Genomic DNA, 22,306 nt, shown 5'->3' with positions numbered 1-22,306 from the left:
ACAAAGTACGCGTAAGCATTTTTTTTCCACTCACAACGACCTTTAAATGATGCGTTTGCAAGTTGAAAAGATTCTTCAAGCATTAACGATACACATACGTAATTGTCAAAACAAAATCTGTATAGCGTATTTTTTTATTATTGTGACTAAGCGGTTAGCGTACATGGTTCGGACGTGGAAGGCCCTGGTTCAATCCTCGGTGGGTTTGCTTTCCACGTCGGGGGCATGTCAAGCCTTTTCTGTAATTTAATATTCTCACGCGTTATCATACACTCTTTTCAAAACTAAGCTAAATGGTTGACGTACATACCTCATAATACATAAACGTACATAAATCGTCTATAATGACGAGTGATTTCATTACAAACAGTAAAACCCGATTCGGCCATGGTTAAAAATGAAAACAAACAAACAGGTACGGTAAAACAAATATGTAATGGGAAAAAAGGAATTGAGCCGCGTGAATTTACTACAAAAGAAAAGAAGAAAGAAAAATCTTAATCACCTGATAAACAGGAAATCATAACATTCATGATAAATTCTTAACTAAGTAATTCATGTAAAGGTCCTGAGTTTGATTCCCTGGCGGTGGCGTTCAGAATCTCATTATTAAAGCACATGTACTAGAAATTAAAGTTTAAAAAAAAATAATTATGTTACTGAAATGTGTGTTTTATTGCTGTCAAACTTGAGACCATTGCATCAGCATGTAACTGACCTACCATTCTATAGTGATAAAAAGAATGCATGAATGAATGTTTCATCAGCGCTGAGATGTGACAAAGTACGCGTAAGCATTTTTTCTACTCACAACGACCTTTAAATGATGCGTTTGCAAGTTGAAGAGATTCACCGAACATTAACGTAACACATACGTAATTGTCAAAACAAAATCTGTATAGCGTAAATCTTTTAACCAAATATTCATGCACTCTTTTTTATTTAAGCGGTTAGCGTACATGCTTCGGATGTGGAAGGTCCTGGTTCAATCCTCGGTGGGGTTTGCTTTTCACATCGGATCGCTGTCAAGCCTTTTTTGAAATTTAATATTCTCACGCGTTATCATACATTCTTTTCAAAACTAAGCTAAATGGTTGACGTACACACCTCTGGCCCAGGTTCAATCCCGGGTGATTGCTCGAATATCACGTTAAGCTGAAGGGGACGCTAATGCTTTCAATGGGAATCGAACCATATTATTCTCAGGCATAGTTTCTAAAATTTTGTAATGCATTCTTTTCAAAACTAAGCGCACACATCTTTGGCCATGGTTCAATTCCCGACGGGTGCTCGCTGAAGGGACGCTAAACCATATCATTTATCGTGCTTACTTCTAATGTGTGGAGGTTCCTGATTCGTACTCCCACTTTCCCATTCCACTAATTCCTTCATAGTCTAAATATTTCGTACTAAAAGTAAAACACTGTATTCGTGATCCGCCCACAAATATAAAATAAAATAATTTTCGAATCTTGGGTAACAAATAAAATCTCACTAAACTTACCTCAAATTCAATGAACAAAAAGTCGGTGTAGTAAAACTTCTTAAATGAAGACACTTTTTAAAAACAGACCTTCTCACTCGATAGTTGAGAGCGATGTAGGATTTTAAAAATGAAATTTAGATTTTTATTTAGGTCGCTGCGAAAACGATGTCATCATCAACCAATCAGAAACGAGGAAATTTATAAAATGACATCACAACGAACCAATCAAAACGCTCGCTGCTTTTGTCATGAATCACGAACGAAAACGATGTGTAACAATCGATCGTGACGTCATTCACGTTTCTCAATAGTTACAACATCTAGTATCGCAATTCCGATGCCAATTCCCTTCTGCCAGGATCATGTCACTACTTGTAACTGTGACGACATTTCATTTTCCTCATATTCCATACGAGAATGTCAATGTTTGCTTTTTCATGAATCATGCTGACACGTTCGTAGTAAAACAAAAGTAATGCGATCCGCTGACGTTTGCATTTTCAATCATATGTACTTCTATGTCTACACACAAAGAAGTCTATCAGCATTTATTTTAATCCACGTTACACTGTCAGATTTATTTTCTTAAAGTATATGTGTATCCTTTTCAAGAACCATGGTTCGAAACCCACCAAGCACGATTAAAACCGAATTCATTCATAGCTAAACGGTTAGCATACACATCTTTGGTTTGAAAGACCTGAGTTCGATTCCTGGAGAAACATTTCTTAGGATTTTTCTAAAACTTGGTTTAAATTTCTAGTTCGAAAATTTTAAAAGTTTAGTTCGATAAAAAGTTTGATTTGAAAATTTTTAGATGTGATTTACATCTTTAGTTCGAAACTTGTTTTTAAAAATTGGTTTAGTTCAAATTTTTTTGTTTCAATTTTTGGGTCGAAAAATTTTGATTTGAAAATTTAGTTCGAAAGTTTTTAGTTTAAAATATTTTTTTTCGTTCGAAAAATTTTTAATTTTTTTGTTCGAAATTTTTTTTGGTTCGAAAATTTTAAAAAAAATAGTTCGAAAATTTTTTGATTTGAAAATTTAGTTTGAAAGTTTTGTTTAAAATTTTTTTTCGAAAAATTTGTTTAAATTTTTTAGTTCGAAATTTTTTTGAAATTTTTGTTTCAAAATTTTTAGTTCGAAAATTTTTTGTTTGAAAATTTTTTAGTTACAAATTTTTTTAGTTCGAAAAAATTTTAGTTTAAAATTTCTTGCACTCTGCGGAACCGTTTCGAAAAGAATCGGAGCAGTTTAGGTAAGACAAATCTGGCAACACTGTTTCCATTAATGAAGCGCTTACTGAGCGTTTAAAAAAATCGCTTAAACTCACAACAATGTGTTATAAGAAATCTACAAACGACAAGGATGGACCCCTCTTTCACCATTGTTACTTCCAGAGACATAGGCTACTAATTCAAGGACAGGATCTCCATCAAGGTAAGAAAGCTGGTAATCATCTTATCTGTCAAAGAGAATGATAATATTTAATGTAAACTTCAGTACAATATCATAATACCAAAAAAAGGGTTATTTAAGGAGGAGGTTGAACCCTTCATGGGAACTTTACGCATAACCATAAAAAGGGAACTAAATTCTAAAATCAATGTCTAGGGTGATCACCGACATATCGCTCTATATTTCACTCATAGGCTGTGGGGGGCTAAGATCATGTGACTTCTATCAACCAATCAAAATTGATGTACCAAAACACTCATCTTACACATAAAAGGAAACAAATGAGTGAGGATTTTCCCATGTAATCTGTTCACCGTGTGGTGGGTCTAAAATCATGTGACCTCTATCAACCAATCAGAATCGAGATACCAAAGTATACATCAGAAAGGACACCCTAATTTCAAAAATCCTAGGACCTAAAATCACGTGATCTCTATCATCCAATCAGAATCAAGGTACCAAAGCACTTATCTTACCCGTAAAAGGAAACGAATTAGTGATGGATTTCCCCGCAAGGGTAAAACATGACGTCATACCATGTGACCTGTTCACCGTGTAGCGGGTCTAAGATCATGTAACCTCTATCAGCCAATCAGAATCGAGGTAGCAAAGTACTCATCAAAGAGGATAACCAAATTTCAAAATCCCAGGGTCTAAAATCATGTGACCGCTATCAACCAATCAAATTCAAGGTACCAAACCACTCATCTTACCCATAAAAGGGAACGAATTTTAAAAAATCCCTGAGCTTAAGATCACGTGACCTCTCTCTGCCAATCAGAATCGAGAAAATTTTTGCTGACTCGGCTGCATATAACGGGGCCCCTACTACTTCTATCATGATATCTAGGATAAAAATTAAATTTACATAATATTTATTATATATTTTTTATGATTTATTTAGGTTGTCCGTCCTGACCGAGGTATTTATAGGGTTTTTCCTCAGTCACACCAGGCAAATGCACAGATTGCACCTTTAACATAGGTCCTGGCCTACACCTTTCCATATCCTTTCCCCTCCTCTATCGCGACGCCTTAGATACCTAAACAACAAATCAAGTTCAAATTCTGCGTAAGCTCAAAGGAAGGCTGTCAGGTACCTGCGTGTATGTGGTTATAAGATTGGGGTGGAAGCGAAAACGATTAAAAATACGTTTACTAAATACAGTACTTGAACGGTTTAGATGAAGGGAAATTTTGTCCGGAAAAGGGAAATTCTGAAGCTTGTGAAGGGAAAACGGCTCTGAAGGAATTGGCATCACTGAATGGCATATAGGCCTATACAGATTGTTGTTTTGAGGTACACTGTGCTTTGTTACTTTATTCGTGATTTTTACTGTTAAATCTGTAACTTAAAAAGATAGGCTATGTCGAGCAATGTACACGGTATTACGAAAACTCGCCAACAACGCTTGGTACATGTAAAAAGAAGCAAAGAAATTAACAGGTCCGAAACAAATTAACTTAGTATTAATGGTACTTCACCTCTACAGGATTTCTAGATTACAGATTTGTTCCTCTTCACCATTTATAAATTGTACTTTGTTACTTTCTAGTGCAAATGGAAATGGAAATTAAAAAATCAGGGTTAAATTCCAAAGTTGGGCGTCCGTTTCCAGCAAAATGTTTAAGATTTACAGGAAATATATGGATAATTTGATCGTTTGTGTGCTTGATATTATATAAGGGTCTCGAAAAATCTGTTTATTTGTTATATATAAGCGGTTATAAACATGGGGCTATATGGCGAGCGGAGGGAACTACTTGGCGCAAGGTAACCGAACAGTTGCATTGTGGGAAGGAAACTAGCATTTATGTTACCAACATGGCGAATGTACAAGGGCAATGAACTAGCAGTTTTAACATTTGTGAAGGAATACATTGATAACGAGCAAAAACTTTTAAAAGTTTGTGAAGAGCACGCATTAATCGGAATATATGCCAAAAATCATATTATTATTAGGTATATAAAGTACAGTGAACGAATTTCAATGTTTTTAATCTCAAATTAGGATATAGTATACATGAAGCTGCATCAGTTCCCGAAGGAGCAGGACGCTCATACTTTAAGGGATTATTCATTGAGTATGTACGAAGATACAAAGGGGGTAACAAAGCGACTTTTATTTACTTATCGACAGATACAAAAATAAAAAAGAACGTACTTGTACTTTATATCTGCATGTGTAGTGCCCTTGTACTTTATCTATGACTATGTGTTGTGTGTGTGTGTTTGGGGGGGGGAATTAACACATAACGCATGTCTTGTGCACATGGATACTTCTTACTATTGCACTACGTAGAACATTTATGGTATTTCATGTAGAAGTGGTTATAGAACATAGAAGAAACGCAGATCAGGGGGTTCTCATGTATACTATTACCTCAAATTATTTAAAACCTAGAAGTAAATAATAATAAATGATAATAAAGTAATTAGTCATATGGTTCTTATAATTTGGAAAATAAAGTAAAGAAATGTGAATAATTTCCTTCCCGGGAATTAATATGCCAGGAAAAAACCCGGAAATATTCTTATTTTTATTTTCCTTTGGGAATATTCCCGCTCCCCATCACTAGTCAGAAACAATTGTTGATTTTTTCTTTTTTTACGATTTCCGTATGAAATACGAAGTTTTTATGTATTAGATGCTAGATGACCACTAAAAAGCACGAATACTATCTAACCGAGGCAAAGTAGGGCGAAGCTGGGGAGCCCAAGCTTTCGGGAGGTGGTGCAGCCGAAAGGGAGCAGACGCGTCAGGTAAGGTGGGTGTACCCATAAGCGAAGATCGCGAAAAAGAAAGTAGGTTTTGGCAGTGGTAAAAGTTTTAATAGCCTTTACCATGGTTTGACACTAGTAGCGCTCCACTTATAAACATAAAATACACTGTGTACAAATGCAATGCCGGTGTAAAATAGATTCTAATGTACTCATCTTTCATATGCATTCACGTATTTTAACTGTCGTAAAGCACTTGCAATAATTTTACGTTAGTAATCGTACACTTGTAAACATAAAATACAAGCGTATTACTTCGGATTTATTTCTGTCGCTTGTAGAAATTTGTACTTTATCAATATGTCGTTTCATACAAAGTATTTAATTTTACCTGTAAATCTTCCAATATATGGTGCTCCAAAAGCAAACAAGTACCATATACACATATATAGAGAGATTTATTTGTAGCAATAAAAGCCTAGGAATTTTCTGCTTCTAGGTTTAGGTTTCTCTGTCTCTAGGTTTAATTCAGTCTTCTCAGGCTCGGAAGATATTTTTCCCTTTCTAAGGCTATACAAACTGTTTTAAATTGAAGAAGATTGAACTTTATGTTTTAGTAGCAATTCTTTATTAATTTCAGTATGTTTATTGTCGCTAGATATGTTGGTCTTATTTATAGAAATGCTTCACAAAATGTCTTGCTGCTGGTACCACCGTTTATCATTCTTAATCTAAGTAGCACACTAATTAAAATAATAATAATTCAGTCACGAGTGAGCAGCCACAGAACTTGTAAATTGGTGGCTTCTTCCTTGACAGGCATGTTAAAAGGAAAAGAAGGAAATGAATATTAAATTATATTTTAATAAAAGAAAAGCACTTTATATTAAAAGAAAAGCAAATTATATTTTAATAAAAGGCATTTGTGTGGAAGAATTACAACTTCAGTTTGAAGAAACTGATCCGTTTATGGAGTCTTACTTGCAGAACCCTCAGACAGTTTTCTTGAAGTACCAGAAAATAAGATTGTAATTCTTTCAGACTCTAGGAGATAACATATGGTCTCAGTTTCCCAGCGAAACATTCAGTGGGGTTTAGGTTTGGCTACGCTCCAATTGACCAGAAAAATTGTCTGCAAGAATGTTACATTGCGACAAAGAGGTAATTGAAATTAAGAAAAAAATCCTCTGACGATTCAGCCAAAATTCTGCAGGAATTCCGAGAGTATAAGACGAAAGCTTCTAATGTTGGACCAAATCTACAAAATCTCAACATGACAATCAATGCTTTCCCAGTTTCTTCTTCAGAATGTGAGAGATTCTTTTCCAGCTTAAACTTACGGCATACTGATGCTAGAAACCGTTTATCTTTATAATCCCTCGAATCTCTTCTTTTCATAAGCGTTGATGGACAAGAAATTACTTCTTTCAATGCAGAGAATATGCCATCAAGTGGACCAAGATGGATGCCATTCTGCTACCGACAAATCAATTGGGAAAAAGACGGTATCCAATATAAACCATCCTCCTGTTGCTTTAGTGTTCTTAAGTAAGGTTCTGTGTGAAAGTATTGTTAATTTCTAAAGACAGTATTAGACAACATGCCGTAAGTCATATTTCAGCGTAACCCAAGGTGAAATAGGCAGTAAATCCTTTGTTGTGATTTTGTTGTTAAAACTGTATATATTGTGTAATAGCTGTTTAAGTTTCGAGTGTAAAAATGAAGGAAAAGGTATTTTTCTTTTCTAGGTAGGATCATGTTGGTAATTGTTTGATACATGCTCATGATTCCTCAGAGACCAGATTACGGTCTTCATTCAATTCTGGGTTCGTTTTGATACCGGTATGTTTTATTGGCTAAAAGCTTATTTTCAGCAGAACAGTAATAGATACACACATCTTTGAATCTAATTTTATTAAGTGCAAGATTTAAGTTGGTACTCAAACATATTTATGATATTTGTAATGATATTTAGTACCGTCTTTCCCCTTCTATTTAAAAGATTAGATTCAAGTATGTGCGCACCTTTCACTATTTTGCCAATAGTAAACTCTTACTTTTCGTTGTATTTATTTTTCGGTTAAAGTAGAAGGGATTAAAGAATTCCTGTCATAACATAACCGTTTTCGTAGGAGTAGAACATTTGTTATTACAATTTTTGCAGATGTAAGGTAACTGTAGCGCTTTTACGGGATGATGCATACTTGACCTCAGCAACAGGACGAAAAGTATCAAGTAACGCATTTTAATCTAACCTGCTTAATCATATTTTGTCTAACGTACCTACCCGTATTTATGATAAAATTGTTTTTTTTTAAATAAAAAAATCTGAACTTGGGGACCGCTTATCAAAGTAGTACCATAATTTCAAGGTAGGCGAGTTTAAAAATAATGTCTGAACCCGAGTTTGAAATTTTTCTCTTATACGGAACACAATATTCCATAAATATTTCTCGCTTTTACAGAATCCACAAGTAAATCACTGTGTATAGGTAAAAATGAGCAAAACAAGTGATTTTGGCTATCTTTTAGTTTTTTCCCCAGTCTTGCAAATATAAGATCTTCAGTGTTACTTACTTCATTAAATATAGCTGTGTGAGCTACGGCAAGCAAAGGTGTGAGAAGCCTTCAGAGCATATTTAGATATTTTTTCCTATGACTTTTCTGCTGAAGTTCAATTTTGTCAGATGTATATATATCAATCAGGTTTGTCAGATGTATACATATCAACGATTTCTTATCCCTAACGATTTTTTTAAATATTTTCCTACATAATATTTTTCACTGGCACATATGACTATCTCCGACTTACCGCAGATAAATTCACTGGTTCCACCAGAAATAATTTTAAAAAACAACCGCTCATGATTCGCATGTTAATACTGGGTTCATTCAATGAACTTGTGCTAAGTGGCAACCAAGAGCACGAATAATATGTAACCGTGTTAAGCAAAGCTAATCTGCGAAACCGCTCGGCAGCTTGGATGTGCGTTCATAGGAGGAGGGTCATCAGTGTGTTTGAGATTCCGAATAAGCGGTAATAATGTTAATACGAGACAGAGGCATTTCTAAGGACGCTGGTCATCTTTCGTAGACTGATGTTTAGTTGGTAGATGCCACCTATTTTGGCGAATCGGTAAAGTTATAATTCAGCTAATTTCTTTTATTATTAGGGTAGTTTATATTTTAAACATTTTGCCCCTTCATTTAAACAGATATCTTTTCCTATATTAAGACAAAATTAGATTTTACCTTCGAACATGGCAATATCGAAGAGGGGTTGACTGCTGTCTCGCCCGACCAAATTTATCTAATGAATAGGAAAATTTATTTTCGTTGGTAGGGACGAATTCGGGAAAGTCAGCTGAGTGGAATAGTGGAAGCTAAGAAAATACTTCTTGTTAGTTAATTTTGGTGTTGTAAGCGTCACTATGTATGGAGTCAGAAGAAAGTAGCAATCGGAGAAGTAGGAGTTCTTATGATTTACGGGAAAGACAGTCTGGAAGTGGTGCGTAAATGACAAGATTGTGACACATCGTGTTCGACTTTTATTGAACTATTCCGAAACAATGAATGTCAGTTGTTGAAATTACTTGAAAGACATTGTCTACTAAACAGGTAAAGAGTTTATCGTAAGTGTGGAAACGAATTGAAACTAGATAAAAGAGGAGCACCTAAACGAATCTGACCTAATTTAGTACATTTTTATACTATTTTGGTTGGCATTTGATGTTCCCGAAAGTTGTGCAACACATAAGCCATGCATTAAATGACATACAAAATGTTTTTCCACTTTCCTTTTTTATAAAAATGCCTAGCAACACAGACGCGGCTGCTCCTAACGGACGTGCTGCGCTTCTGGCAGAAATTGTTTAGAAACAGTAGCACTTGTGCTTTCTAGTGGCCACCCAACACAAGATGGTTCGTGATTTCTGCACTATAGCTTTTTGCATACGTCCGTACTTTATTTTGAAAAGTAATCACTAGAAAGTGAGCCAGGGTCACAACCTATTTTTGGGGGGACAAAGTAAATATTTGTTTTCTCTTTTTTTTGTTTTCTTGTGATCCGGCGATACAGCTGTAATTTCATGGAAAGTGCATTACATATTACACAAAGTTTCTAGTACTTTTTAAAAAACTTTGTTAATGTTGTCACTCCACCACGTTGTAGCGATTTATGGTGTGAAGTATTTTCATAAATGAAAAAATTCGAGGCAAGTATCTGCAAATTACGAGTCTTGTGATGGAATTTTGTTTAACATATGTTCTCCAGAAACCAGTCTGCTAATTCCATATTCTTGAAAGCTTTCCGCATAAGAGATCTCCTCCTTTGTATAATCTTTCGCTCAAAACAATTTTCGTAAAAGAAAAGAAATAGCTTCCTGTTGGTGTTGTAGAGTTTTTTTTGTACATTATGAATAAGTTGATTAAAATCACTGAAACATGTTAAATACTTTTTTGTTAAAGACATTACCGACAGTTTTGCTAATATGTTTTTTCCAAATTTAGTGGTGTAACATTGTCAGACATATTTTCTCTCCATTTGCCATATGACAACATGCACATCGCTATAGAATAAGAATATCTACATAATAGTAGAGGACATTTGCGCATCATCTAGTAACAGAATTACGATACATTAAATGTAGAGTATAATCCAAGATTGTCAACTACGTTCAAATAAAAAGTAAAGCAAAATAAACTTTGAATTGAAACATAACGGTCTCATTGTATACATACATTATTAGCACTCACAATGCTATTATGTCATTCGGGTAATTAATATATCAGTAGTAAATTCAAAGATTTCTCCCAGAGAGGGAAAGAAATAGTGCGAAAGCACTGGTAATCCTAGTTGATTCTTATCGGACAAATCCCACGAGGGATTTTATACCTCTAGGAGGAGGCACTCACTGTGGTAGTAAGAAGCTCCTTTGACAGTTTTGTAAGAGCTTATTTCCCTATTATGCTATAAAAAGGAAAAGTTACGTCTGACTGGAACTATTTTTTTTAAACAGGATGAAATTAGTTTACTGTTTACAGAGGTTGTTTCCAACTTATGCTTAGGAAATTACACACCTCGTGGAGCACCACCAAACGGGAAAAAAGGATGCTGCCACTTGGCGCCTTGGATCATCGGCTGTGCGTGACAGGTGTGTTAAATGCATATCTGGACAAATTCCGCAGAAAATAAGTGTTTTTTTTTGTTTGGAAAGAGGGCTACTTAACTTCCCTTTCAGACATGAACTGCCGTCATAGTGCCACTAGCGGACTCTGCAAGGAGCGTGGATTCACTGTGTTCAAAATGGTATGTCACTGGTGTTGAAAACGGCAGGTAAGACGAGGTATGGGATGATTCCTTTGGGACAGAAACTAGTCAATCCCCGTCTTGCAACTAACCGGACACAAGCTAGAATTCGGGAAGTCGGGGCTATGGTTACTAGGGACAATTCACCACACACTGGAGTATCAGGAACGGCTACAGTCATCACTGAAGACTGCATACGATTATTCAGCACGATTTGAGGTTTGTTAAGGGACGAAAGGGGCGTGTTCATAAGATCTTGCCAAAACACATCCAGGAACGTCGCATCATCTGTCGTAAGCCGTGTGAGCGGTACTTCGGCGGTGAAACGTGGAAGTTTGTTGTAATATTGGATAAGGCTTATGTTTATCTGGATGACTGTTACAAGCCATCTGCAAGTATTTATCGACCTACAGGTGCGACGGTCTTTCAAAATGCTTCACTGAATGTAAGGTGAGTTTGGCACAGATTTCAAGTTCATTAGTGGTTACTTCTACTAGGGCATACTGACCATACATTGTGTAGGCAAAAAGACATCGGTGAATCCGAAATATTATCAGGCTAACGTTTTGGTACCCGTTTATCGCCACGACATTCCGCATCTCTACGAGAGAGAAAAGAATCGTTTGTGGGTGCACCAAGACAAGGCGATAAGTCGCACGTTTCACTCAACCTGCATTTTCTTTTAACAAATGTGAGCAGACACTGGAATTTGTGCCATTCATTCACAAACATTCAAGCGAAATTCTCTGATTGCGTAACCGATGGAGTTCTGTGCGTTTGGCCTCTTGAAACGAGCCTTGTCTCACAAGAGTGCGTGCGTTGATGAAGGGGTATGAAAAGCCTGTGAGGAGGAGTGGTTGCGGCTTGGCACGACTACACTGTGTGCCTCTCTCGTACAGTTGAAGCTTCAGTGTCGGGGAATTGCTCAGATGCAGGACCACCAAAATGTTCACCCTCAATTGTTTGTCTTAAGGTTAGTGCAGTTTGAAATCTTTATTATAGATCGGAAACAACCTCTGTTAATAGTAATGTAGAAAAATGGCTGGTTTCTGCATCCAAATAAGAAAGATAATCGTTCAAATCGCAAATGATTATTAATGTCGACAGGCATTTATTTTAGTAAAATAAACTTATTTGAATAGTTGGTTAAGCAGAAAGGTAACATAGGTCCGTTACGTTTTTATTTTACTTTAATCTTGAAAAGGAATGTAATTCGTGATTAGCACCTATGTTTATAAAGTTGTTGAGTATTAACATTTGGTGACATTGATTTTAATGTTTTGAATATCGAGAAACATTCTTACATCCCTGAAAAAAAAAATAGCATGAGACTGAGTATCATTATAAGAAATGTTTCTTTTGAGTGAAATATGCCATGTCGTTACGGCTACACTAGGTTCTTTCTTTAACCCGAGAGGACTCGCTTAGTGTGGGAAAAGACCGATGGTGTGTTTCAGTTGGTACCGCTGTTCGGAAACGCGCCACAAGTTAATGGCCAGCCGTGACTGTTCCTTGCACGCTCCCCTACTTCCCATTTTTAAGTAAGCTTGTTCACTGCCCCCACGACAGTTAGAGAGCTGTATTGTTTGTTTTCGGTCTTTTCGACCCAGTGCGAGTTCTCGCCTCACAACATTGTAGTCCTTTCCTGCTTGTGTAAAACGTATCACATTTACCTAGACCTATTCATCAAGCTCGAAATGTTGAGACTCCATTGGAATCGTGCAACTTATTTTTTCCATTAGTGTTCTTGTGGCTTATATTTGGCTTAATGGTCATAGAAAAGAATTTTCTAGAGAACGAGATGCTAAAGGTCCAGATTTGCCAGAGCTAAAAGATCCCAATTTTTTGGGGGGCTGGTCTTTTGAAATGTAATCACGCTAATTTGAGGGACCTATGAGCTAGTGATGAGACAGAAGTAGAAAAGTTCAAACTGACCATTTGCCTGAGCAGCTTTCAATTTCTGTGGCGAGCATTATATTTTGTCGATGTCACAAACCATGAAGAAATGAATTGTTTGGATAACCTAGCTACCATTAGAGAGTTATTTGACGGATTTGTAGAAAGGTGCAAGGCAAACTACTCACCCGTGAATGTCTTAATATCGACGAATCCTTGAAGCTTTTCATGGGAAATGCAACTTTAGGCAATATATCCATAACAAGCCAGCCAAATATGACTTGAAATTATTCGTGCTAGCAGAATCTCGTACGTTATGCAACATAGTGTGCAGTGGCAAGCAACCAAATGGTCCCTTTCATATTAATAACAGGGCCAGGAGTATAGTTGAAACTGATCCACCCCATTTTTAATAGTGGACGTAATATAAAAATCGTTATCTGGTACACGCCCATCTCTATCGCAAAAGTGCTTCTGAGAGATCACAAATTAACTCTCGTGCCTATTCTCTGCAAGAACAAAAAAAGTATTAAATACTTCCATACCAATACCTTAAATAAAAGATTCGTATGTATGCTCTTTTCACAGAATATAAGCTTTTTCTTCGTGTTACAATTTTTTTTCATTAGAATCGGTCTACAAGACTGGTGGGAGTTCTCGCTTTATAAAAATAGTGCGAGTTCTTGCGTTATAAAAATAGTGCGAGATCTCCCGGGTTAATTTAAGCTAGGTATGCGGTGGACTACAAAAAATTAAATAGCTAATGCTCTTATACGTCTCTTTATAAGAACTCTATGTGCTCTGTGCATTGCCTGTGTGCCTTCTGCACGAAAGTTCGGTTCATTTCTGGTAAGAACTCATGAGTTAGTTTCCAATATTATCCAGTAGATCGATGTTCATATAACTTTGATAGTATAACTAAATACCAATACAACTGATCAAAAGACATACCATACGCTACTAGAGAAAAATATAAATATCCAATTATAATGAAAGACGGAAAAAAACGAAAAATTGTAAGAACAGCAAATTTAGGAATGCAGCAACGACGACGAAACAAATTTAACGAGAAATTGCTTACGCTACGTGCATTTGTGTAAACACGAAAACCTAAAGATAACAAGTAAATCTGTCTTTAAAATATTGCAGTATGTCGTGAAAATGTTATCAATTTTTAAGTGGAAAATTTTTATAACATTGCTTTCGATATTTTAATTAAGATATATGAGCTAATAGTGTAGCAGAGTTAATTTTTGTTTTGGCGTTTTCTATCGTTCTGTAACCCTGGTCGTACGTTAGAATGCATAACTTTATTTAAGAGGAAAAGAGGAAACAGTAGAATCGTACTTCGATAATATGTACTTATTTGTAGCAAAAATATAGTAATACACAAGAAAGATAATATTGGCGTATAATATACTTGTATGTAAAGTAGAAGAAACAGTAGATAAGATTTTGCTTTAACGAGGGAGAAAATAAACAAAAGAAAAAGTTATTTATTAGTATTTAGGGACTTACGTATATCGACATTTGGTATGAGTAGTTCCACATCTCGGATATTTTAAAAAAAATTTTTGAGTACCTTTCACATCTCTAGTCAGATCTCAAAGCTTTTCACTCACTACCTCAATTTCACCTAAAGTGCATTTACAGTTGTCCTTTGCAGTCCCGCTCTTAATTTCTTTTATAATAAACTACATTTTTGTTCTTGCTTTCAGATTTGCTTGTCTATCTTGAACATTACATGTATGGATAAAGAGTAAAATTCGCAACGTTAACAGCTTTTATGCTAGCGAAACGCTTTAAGTTATTCCAACTTCGCTTTTAATAAACCTGAAATGGAAATAGAACACTTTCTTTTTAAAGGTGAAATAAAAACAGAAAACAATTCATTTGAAGAATGTAATTATAAATTAAGTGCTAGTTACACTAATGATGATAAGGATCCTCTTAATATAAGTATGGAATATATGGATCGAGAGAGTGCAACGGAGGGGGAGAATATTGGCTTACAAAGTAATGAGGATGAAACAATATCAGATTGGAAATTAACTTCGAAAGCAATAAGTTTGGTTGAGGATATATCAACATCTAATGTACTTGTCGACCAGAAATCTATCGAATTTCCACACAACACGGAAGAGTCTAGCAGTCACATATCTGGCACTTTCAGAGAGAAGAACGATCAAGAAGAGGACGTTCAAGAAAAGGATAAGCGACAACCAGGAAGCAATGCTGAGGACTGCAGGTACTTTTAAATGCGTTTATTTCACTAGATTTATGTTTCGTATTAATATCTATTTCCAACAATTGCAATACTTCATTAGATATTATTTTTTCGTTTACTTTAACCCGTAGATACACTTCTGAAAAAATCACCATTATTACACTTCCAGGGTCATTTTGACCCACATATATTTAACAAGGAAACAGACTGGAAGCATCTATTTTTTTTACGTTTTTTTTGTAGTAGTGCTGTGCAGTGTAGTATTTTTGCGATTGATTAGTGTTTATGCATGCCACTAATCAGTCGCATTGGTTAGGTTGGTTTAAGGTAGCTCGTACACAATCAGGGGTTTAAAGTTTGTGTTTCAGTCGGAGAAAGTGGTTCGAATTGCATGTGAAGCTAGATGTCTTATAAATTATTACATGATATTGTACAAAGCTAATCGAGTAAATATTGCATGAAATATAATACAAACAACGTTTACTTTACCTTTCTGAGAAAAATAATAATGTGTTTGTATATTATACTGAAGTCAGAGTTTTATTGCTTTGAATTTAAACATACCTTTTATAACAATTGTCTGGCTAATGCTGTCCAAATCTCAACTAGAAATATGTACTAAATTTATTCTTTCTTTGTATACACTTGTACTATGTTCCTTGTACTTTCTTTTTACAACGTTACACACAGTCTTCGCACAAGGAAATGGTATGTGATGAGCAAATATATTTGTGGCAACGATAGCAACATGTTGAAGTTTTTCTGTCCTTAGAATATGGGCAAACGGAACATCTTTTTCTCTTTGGCTCTCCAACAGTCGTTCGTTGTTGTTTTTGACATATGTTGATTCTACACCTTATCGAAGCATCTTCTACAGTTCTTCTCAAAATCGGAATACAAGCTCGCCTTTCCATAAGAGGTTTCATCATTTCCTCTGCAAGTTCCTTGAGAAACAACCTGCGACGATCCGTGAGATTCGGCTTCAAATCTGGACATGTCGATGTGTACAAAAGGTAAGCATTTACAATGTCTATATCCAACATGTTGAAATATAATGAAAATGGCCAACGTTTTGTTTGTCTTTTGACTGTGTATGTTCCCACTAGTTTGCCCAGTAAGTCAACACCACCTTTTGTATCGCTATCAAATGTAATTATTTCAAGCTTTCTTTATTTCTCTTCTGGTCTATACTAGCGTCGTGGTGCATTGAAGAAAGAAGAACACTTTTATTCTTTTTTGGAACAAAGCTCACCATTGTCACTTCAGGGAGATATACAATGTAGACGAATGTTTAGCACGAGACTTGTCAGCAATCATAGTGGGAGGAACTTTCCTTCTGTGTTTACGTATCGTTCCAACTAGTGTAATGTTTTTATTCAACAATTGTTTAGCGAGAGGTAAGCTTGTAAAATAATTATCGGTGGTTATATTTCGACCGGATATCCATTCAAAATAGCACTTAATTCCATGACAATACTTGCTGACAGATTAGTGTTTGTAGTTCCCCCAGGTGTCTTACCAGTATACACTATGCCCTTGTAGGCATAACCAGATTTCAAGTCACAAATCCAAAATACTTTTATCCCATATTTCTTTGGTTTTTGCGGCATATATTGAATAAAACCGCACCTACCTTTGTAAGGTACTAACTGTTCATCGACGGTAAGAAATAAGCTCGGCACCATAACTCTTGTACAGTTCTGTACAAATATATTCCATACATAACTAATAGGTGCAAAGCGATCAATCTTACTTCTCACAGCCCTTGTACGTTTGTCATCAAACCGAATCATTCGGAGAATGTTCAGGAAACGGTTTATACTCATAGTGGCTCTAAAACTGGGTTTTGATCGAGAATCTAAAAATAATTCTTTCACAGGTACATCCCGACTCTTTTGAACACCAGCAAGTAATAGTAACCTAAGAAAGCGGCCAGTTCGATGGTATCTACTTCTTTCCAAGCAATGCGCTTTTCTTGTGCAACCCGTCTACCTTCCAAATTAGTACAAAGGCGAATTTCTTCCAGAAGGTTAGGACTAAGGAAATAGTCAAGTGCACTTTTCTGTGTAGTCACAGTAACATGGATAGCAGGCCCGGGATTGGTTCTTACAACATTTAGGGGGATACTTGCTCCAAACAGTACCGTCCTTAGAAATATAATGTCTATCCGATTGAGATGGCATACGGTTTACAAGGCGATTGGCAAGGGGAACGTCTTCTTCGTTATCACTTCCACTATGATATTCATCACTCGAGTCTGCCGTCAAAGAATCCGAAGAAGACATTGTCATAGTTTCAAGTTCAGATTCGTCATCTTCACTTTCTTCTACAAGCAGCTCATCCAATATTTCTTCTTCTGTCAAAGCACTCATTATGGATTTATGTATGAAATTCGACCAGTGAACCACAAGAAACTGTACACCTAAAACAAATATGGAAGCACAGTATAACAAGCAATATCATTGTCTTCTTCTTCTTCTTCTTGCTTCTTTTCTTCTTCTTCTTGTTCGTTTTCTTTTTCTTTTATAAACATTCAATTACTTATTTTCACTTCAATGCAACCATGATAAACAATTTTCATTTATCAATGACTTTTTTGTTTGCTATAGTAAGGAGAAAGACTTTAAAAAGTGTAAGTGTCAATCTGACCCACAAAGTGTAAAAAAGGGGTGTTTGTTAAATATCACGTAACAGAGAAACATTTGTACACAAAAGTATTATTTCATACCATCAATTATAAGCGCAAATAATGATATGAGAATTCATAAAAGGACAACTGTAGAAAAAGTGTATAAGGCACAGAAAAAATCAATTGAATTACTCGCAGGGTCAATTTGACCCTGGAAGTGTATCTAAGGGTTAAAGTTTGTTTATGGAATGGGGCAATCCAAATGAAATCGACCAATGATGGTTGTTGACAAAATTTAGTATTTTTTATTAATTTTTTACGTAAGTTTGTACCTCATTCAGGGAGTTGGAAACGGGTATTTATTTATTCTTTAACCGCGCAGCTTTTGTCATAGCGGCCAATTTTGATAGGCGCCTGAGCGTATTTTGAACTCTTGGTGCATTCCGTTAAACGCTGTAACTTTAGGCTTTAAGGATAATGAGTTCAAACCGAAACCATATGAAAGATAATAGAATAGACAACATTCTTTGTTCTGTGCACATTGAGACATACTTTAAGACGTCGGAAACAGACGTTTAACATTGAGCTTAGAAACCTAGAAATGGCCATTTTGGAATGTACAATTTGAAAGGAAATAAACGAGACTCACCTTCAACTTTTTGTATACATAGAGACTAAATAATAAGCAAAGCTGTAAAGAAGTTTCAGATTTGAGAACAATGTACTTGATTTTCTGAAAATTTTTAAATATTGCGAATTTTCGAAGACCGTGTATTTTCAACATCAAACATCTCAGGAAGAACAGAAGTGAAAAATCTCTAATTTGCACAAAATAGATTATAGTTGTGCAGTAAGACGAAACGAAAATTGACGCAGTATTTTCTTCCACTTAAGATCACTTCCACCCGTCCCCATATCTCGGTTTTTAATTTGAATCAAGTTTAAAAAAAACCTCAAACACTCGCCAGAAAGTAAACAAAGATTCGTCAGCAATGCATCCGATTTACAGTGAAGTGGGTAACACATGGACACTTACATTTTATTTATTTTACGAACTTCTAGCATACGACGTTAATTTACACTTCAATCAATTTTAACCAACATTGTCAACAATAGTAAGAATGGAAGTCGTCCATAACCTGTATTGACCGTGAAAGAATGTCTCAGTCAAGAAGGTCACGTCATGGTTTGGATCCACACACCTACCAACTGTGGGCAAGAGCTCTACCCACTGGCCTATCCCCATTGAGGACTGATCTGTTTTGCGTAAGCCAGTGAGAGTATTAACTAATCCTGTTACCTTACATTTTCTTTTCTCTATCAATAAATTTCATTTTTCTGATTCTAGATATTGCTAAATTGTAACGAAAAATACAAATAAATTATGAAACTTATTGACTCTGCATTAGATTAAATTTCATTTATGTATTATTTTATTTTAGTTAGCTTATAATCTTTCTATTTTTTGTGTAATTTCCTTGTATATAGTATCCTATTGCAATTTTTATGTAATAGATTTTGAAGTATGTTATCACTTTTACTGTGTTTATTTCTTTCACGTGATAATTGATAACTGCAATACCAAATGGTTTTGTCACAATTCTTGAAAATAAGACATTGAAGTATTAAATAGATAATAATATAGTTTATTTTTTATACGTCTTCTTTCGTTCTTATGCTGTTTGTCATTTTCTTAGAATCTAGGTGTGACTTCGTGCATCCTGTAACTTCTTTGTATTTCAATTAAGACCGGACGATATCACCGAAAAGATCCAGTAGTTTTCGAATTAAGCAAAACCAGTCATACATTCATATATATATATAGCCGTGGATTTATTCGCAAGGGGAAAAGTATGGAACGTCTTTTTTTTTTTTTTTATTTCCAGACCCTATGTGTATTCCTATCTCCCTGAGTAACAAAGGGCGCAGAGTTGCATGGTGTAGTACAGTAGTAGAGTAGTTACATATGGTATGAGGGGTGTCTGCCTCAATCCCAAGCCATGTAATCGTGTTGTTGCATTTTCCTCATGTTCTTATTCCACAAATTTTTCTATGATCAGGATACACAACATCAACTTACGAATCTAAACGCATCTTCAGAGTGTAAGAGAGACAAATATTTTTATCCACACATGTATCTACTAAATTTATGTAAAACCTGCAATTTATACAAGAACATTTTGAAACCAGGTGAAGAAGAATGTTACTGGAGGTCAGAGGTAGTGTTGTACACGAGACGAGAAATAATTTTTGTTATTACGTCTTCTAAGTAAATTTTTGTAAAATTCACGTTCCAGCTACATTCGTAAAAATTCTTTTAAGTCTTGTCTCGATTCTTGGATAGATTTTTTGGTCTGATCTCGTCTCGATTAGGAAATGGATGTACAAAATATGCGTTCTGATTTTTTGTTAATTTCATTTACAACATCAAAATCTTTCCGCATCACGAGAAGTCAATGAAGGTTGTCTATAATAATATTTACATCGTATTTAGTGTTGGAGTATATTGTGTAATGAATTGCGCGTTATGAATCTTTAGACGTTGAAAAATCCTCTTCAAGATATTCGCTCAATCACTTTATCAAATTTTAGACTAAAACATTGAGAAATGAGACTTGGGTATAATGTTGCTCATGAGACTCGAGTACACAAGTATTGCCCACGACGTGTCGTCTCGAAAATGAGAATGAAAGCGAACAATTTTCATATTTCCCGTTTCGTCTCAAATTTGAATATGTACTTTTCAACTTCATTTCGAGATGAGTTTTAGAGATGAAAAATTTGTCGTCTTTTAAGAAGCACTACATAGAACTATTGAAAAAGTTTTAACGTCAAGTATTCTTATTGAGAAAGACATAACACCAGATCTTACGAGTGGCGCTTAATATGGATCTTGGGGCAGAAGGCACTCTTGACATAATCATCTCTTTTATTAAACATACACCCCCTTTAACCTACACGACACAATTATCAACCCAAAACCAAATATTTCTCCTTTCTTAAGTCATTCCCAACATTTTTCGAAGTATGGCATCCTAGAAATAACTATAAAGTTAGGTTCTCTGCATTATGTTTATTATTATAATTGCCATCTATCGTTTCCGTAGGCTATCAAATGCAGAATGATATTTAATATAAACAAAATGATAACCCTCTTTCTATCATGTGATTGTTTTGCACTCTGTTCTTTGAAGTAAGCTTAAATTTTCCTATATTTCATAACTTTATAAAATTTCCTTTCGCTTACAGTATGTACAGTTGTGTTCAAAAATTTATGGCGATCCACCTTTCTTTGAAACACTTTGTATTCTTACGCACAATTGGAATTAAATCAAACCAACCTGGATGTACTTTGATCAATTCTAAATCTTTATATTGAGTCAAAGTATTAGAATTTGCTACATATAGTTATCAAAATATTGCCATCAAAAGAACGGTGGGTGTCAAACATTTTTAACAAAACTGTACATACATATGTGCGTGCATTCGTAACAGAAAGTTATATATTTATCATGAAATTTTCTGTATTTTCCTACTACAAATTATATTTATTAATGTAAAGAAAGACAGTGTAAAAAGCAAAAAGTAGAGAATTTTAATCAAATGCGTCAGAGCATCTTTATACACCGTAGAAGAAAATTAACAGAATGTATTTATACTTTATGGAGGTGATATATCACTGTATTAAAAAGTGCTTTATGCGTAATATCAACAATATATTTCTTTTGTCTTTCCTTTTTTTTTTAAAGTTGAGTGTACCTCTCTTTGATATTTCATCTTGCATCTTGAAAAATTCAAGCAAAATGAATCTCCTCTTGCTTCTAAAAATGAAAGAATTCTACAAGAAACAGAGTCAAATTTTGAGATTGTCTACCAACAGGAAAAATTATAGTGTTAGCTATGAAGTTCGCAGCCATTCAGAGGGTTGGGCGGAAACAACGAGTGCTCTGACCATTTCAGAAAGTGGAGAGTGGTTTAGATGTGTGTGGTTGGGAAAAAAAGTGTGAAAAGAGAAAAGAAAGATGTAATATAGGATGTCCATGCTGTTAATATTACTGTTTCAGAAAATGAATGACAAATCGAAAAGATAGGTAGAAATGTCTAAAATTAAAGTCAATGGCTAAATGACGATTTGTCTAGCAACTTTCTTCTCAAAATGGCAAAGTTTGTCTATAAGATGGCCAAATTGATAACACTGTTTGTTATATTTATGTTGTTTAAGAAGGTCAATGTGTTCTTATTTTCTTAGTCGGGAATATCTTCTTAATCCTCTATCATTGCATATATTTCTTAATTCTATTCTTGTACGTTTACATAAATCTTTCATTTTCTTGTATTTTAGTTTCACCATTTGATATGATTTTCATTTTTCTTACATTCCTTTTGCAGTGCTATTAAAACTGTTATTTAACATTAATGCAACTGCGACCTGTCAAAATCCTTATGTTTGTTAGCTGTTATATTAGAAATTCAAGTTTTATGAAAATACCCCAGAAAATCATAAATTATTTAAAATAACTAATTAATTTTTTGAATGTACCTTATCGTAACCTATATTATCTTTTTTAGGCTCACTATCT

General features: G+C 35.0%; 1 protein-coding gene across 5 annotated transcripts in view; it reads left to right on the top strand.

Moving 5' to 3' along the window:
- The first annotated feature begins 4,207 nt into the window (after window positions 1-4,207).
- The window catches only part of LOC145676524 (uncharacterized), a 32,217-nt gene continuing 14,118 nt past the window's right edge, over window positions 4,208-22,306 (top strand). For 2 of the 5 annotated variants that reach the window (XM_081747348.1, XM_081747352.1), the window contains exons 1-2: window positions 4,251-4,391; window positions 14,589-15,118. In XM_081747348.1, the coding sequence (XP_081603474.1) occupies window positions 14,709-15,118 (410 nt within the window). In that variant the 5' untranslated portion in view covers window positions 4,251-4,391; window positions 14,589-14,708. The other 3 variants (XM_081747351.1, XM_081747350.1, XM_081747349.1) reach the window with 3 other exon arrangements.

Source organism: Thermobia domestica, unplaced genomic scaffold (genome assembly GCF_964235325.1).
Source record: "Thermobia domestica unplaced genomic scaffold, izTheDome1.hap1.1 HAP1_SCAFFOLD_194, whole genome shotgun sequence".
NCBI lineage: Eukaryota > Metazoa > Arthropoda > Insecta > Zygentoma > Lepismatidae > Thermobia > Thermobia domestica.
The sequence above is the reverse complement of the archived record's forward strand: the minus strand, read 5'-3'. Positions and strand labels throughout refer to the sequence as shown.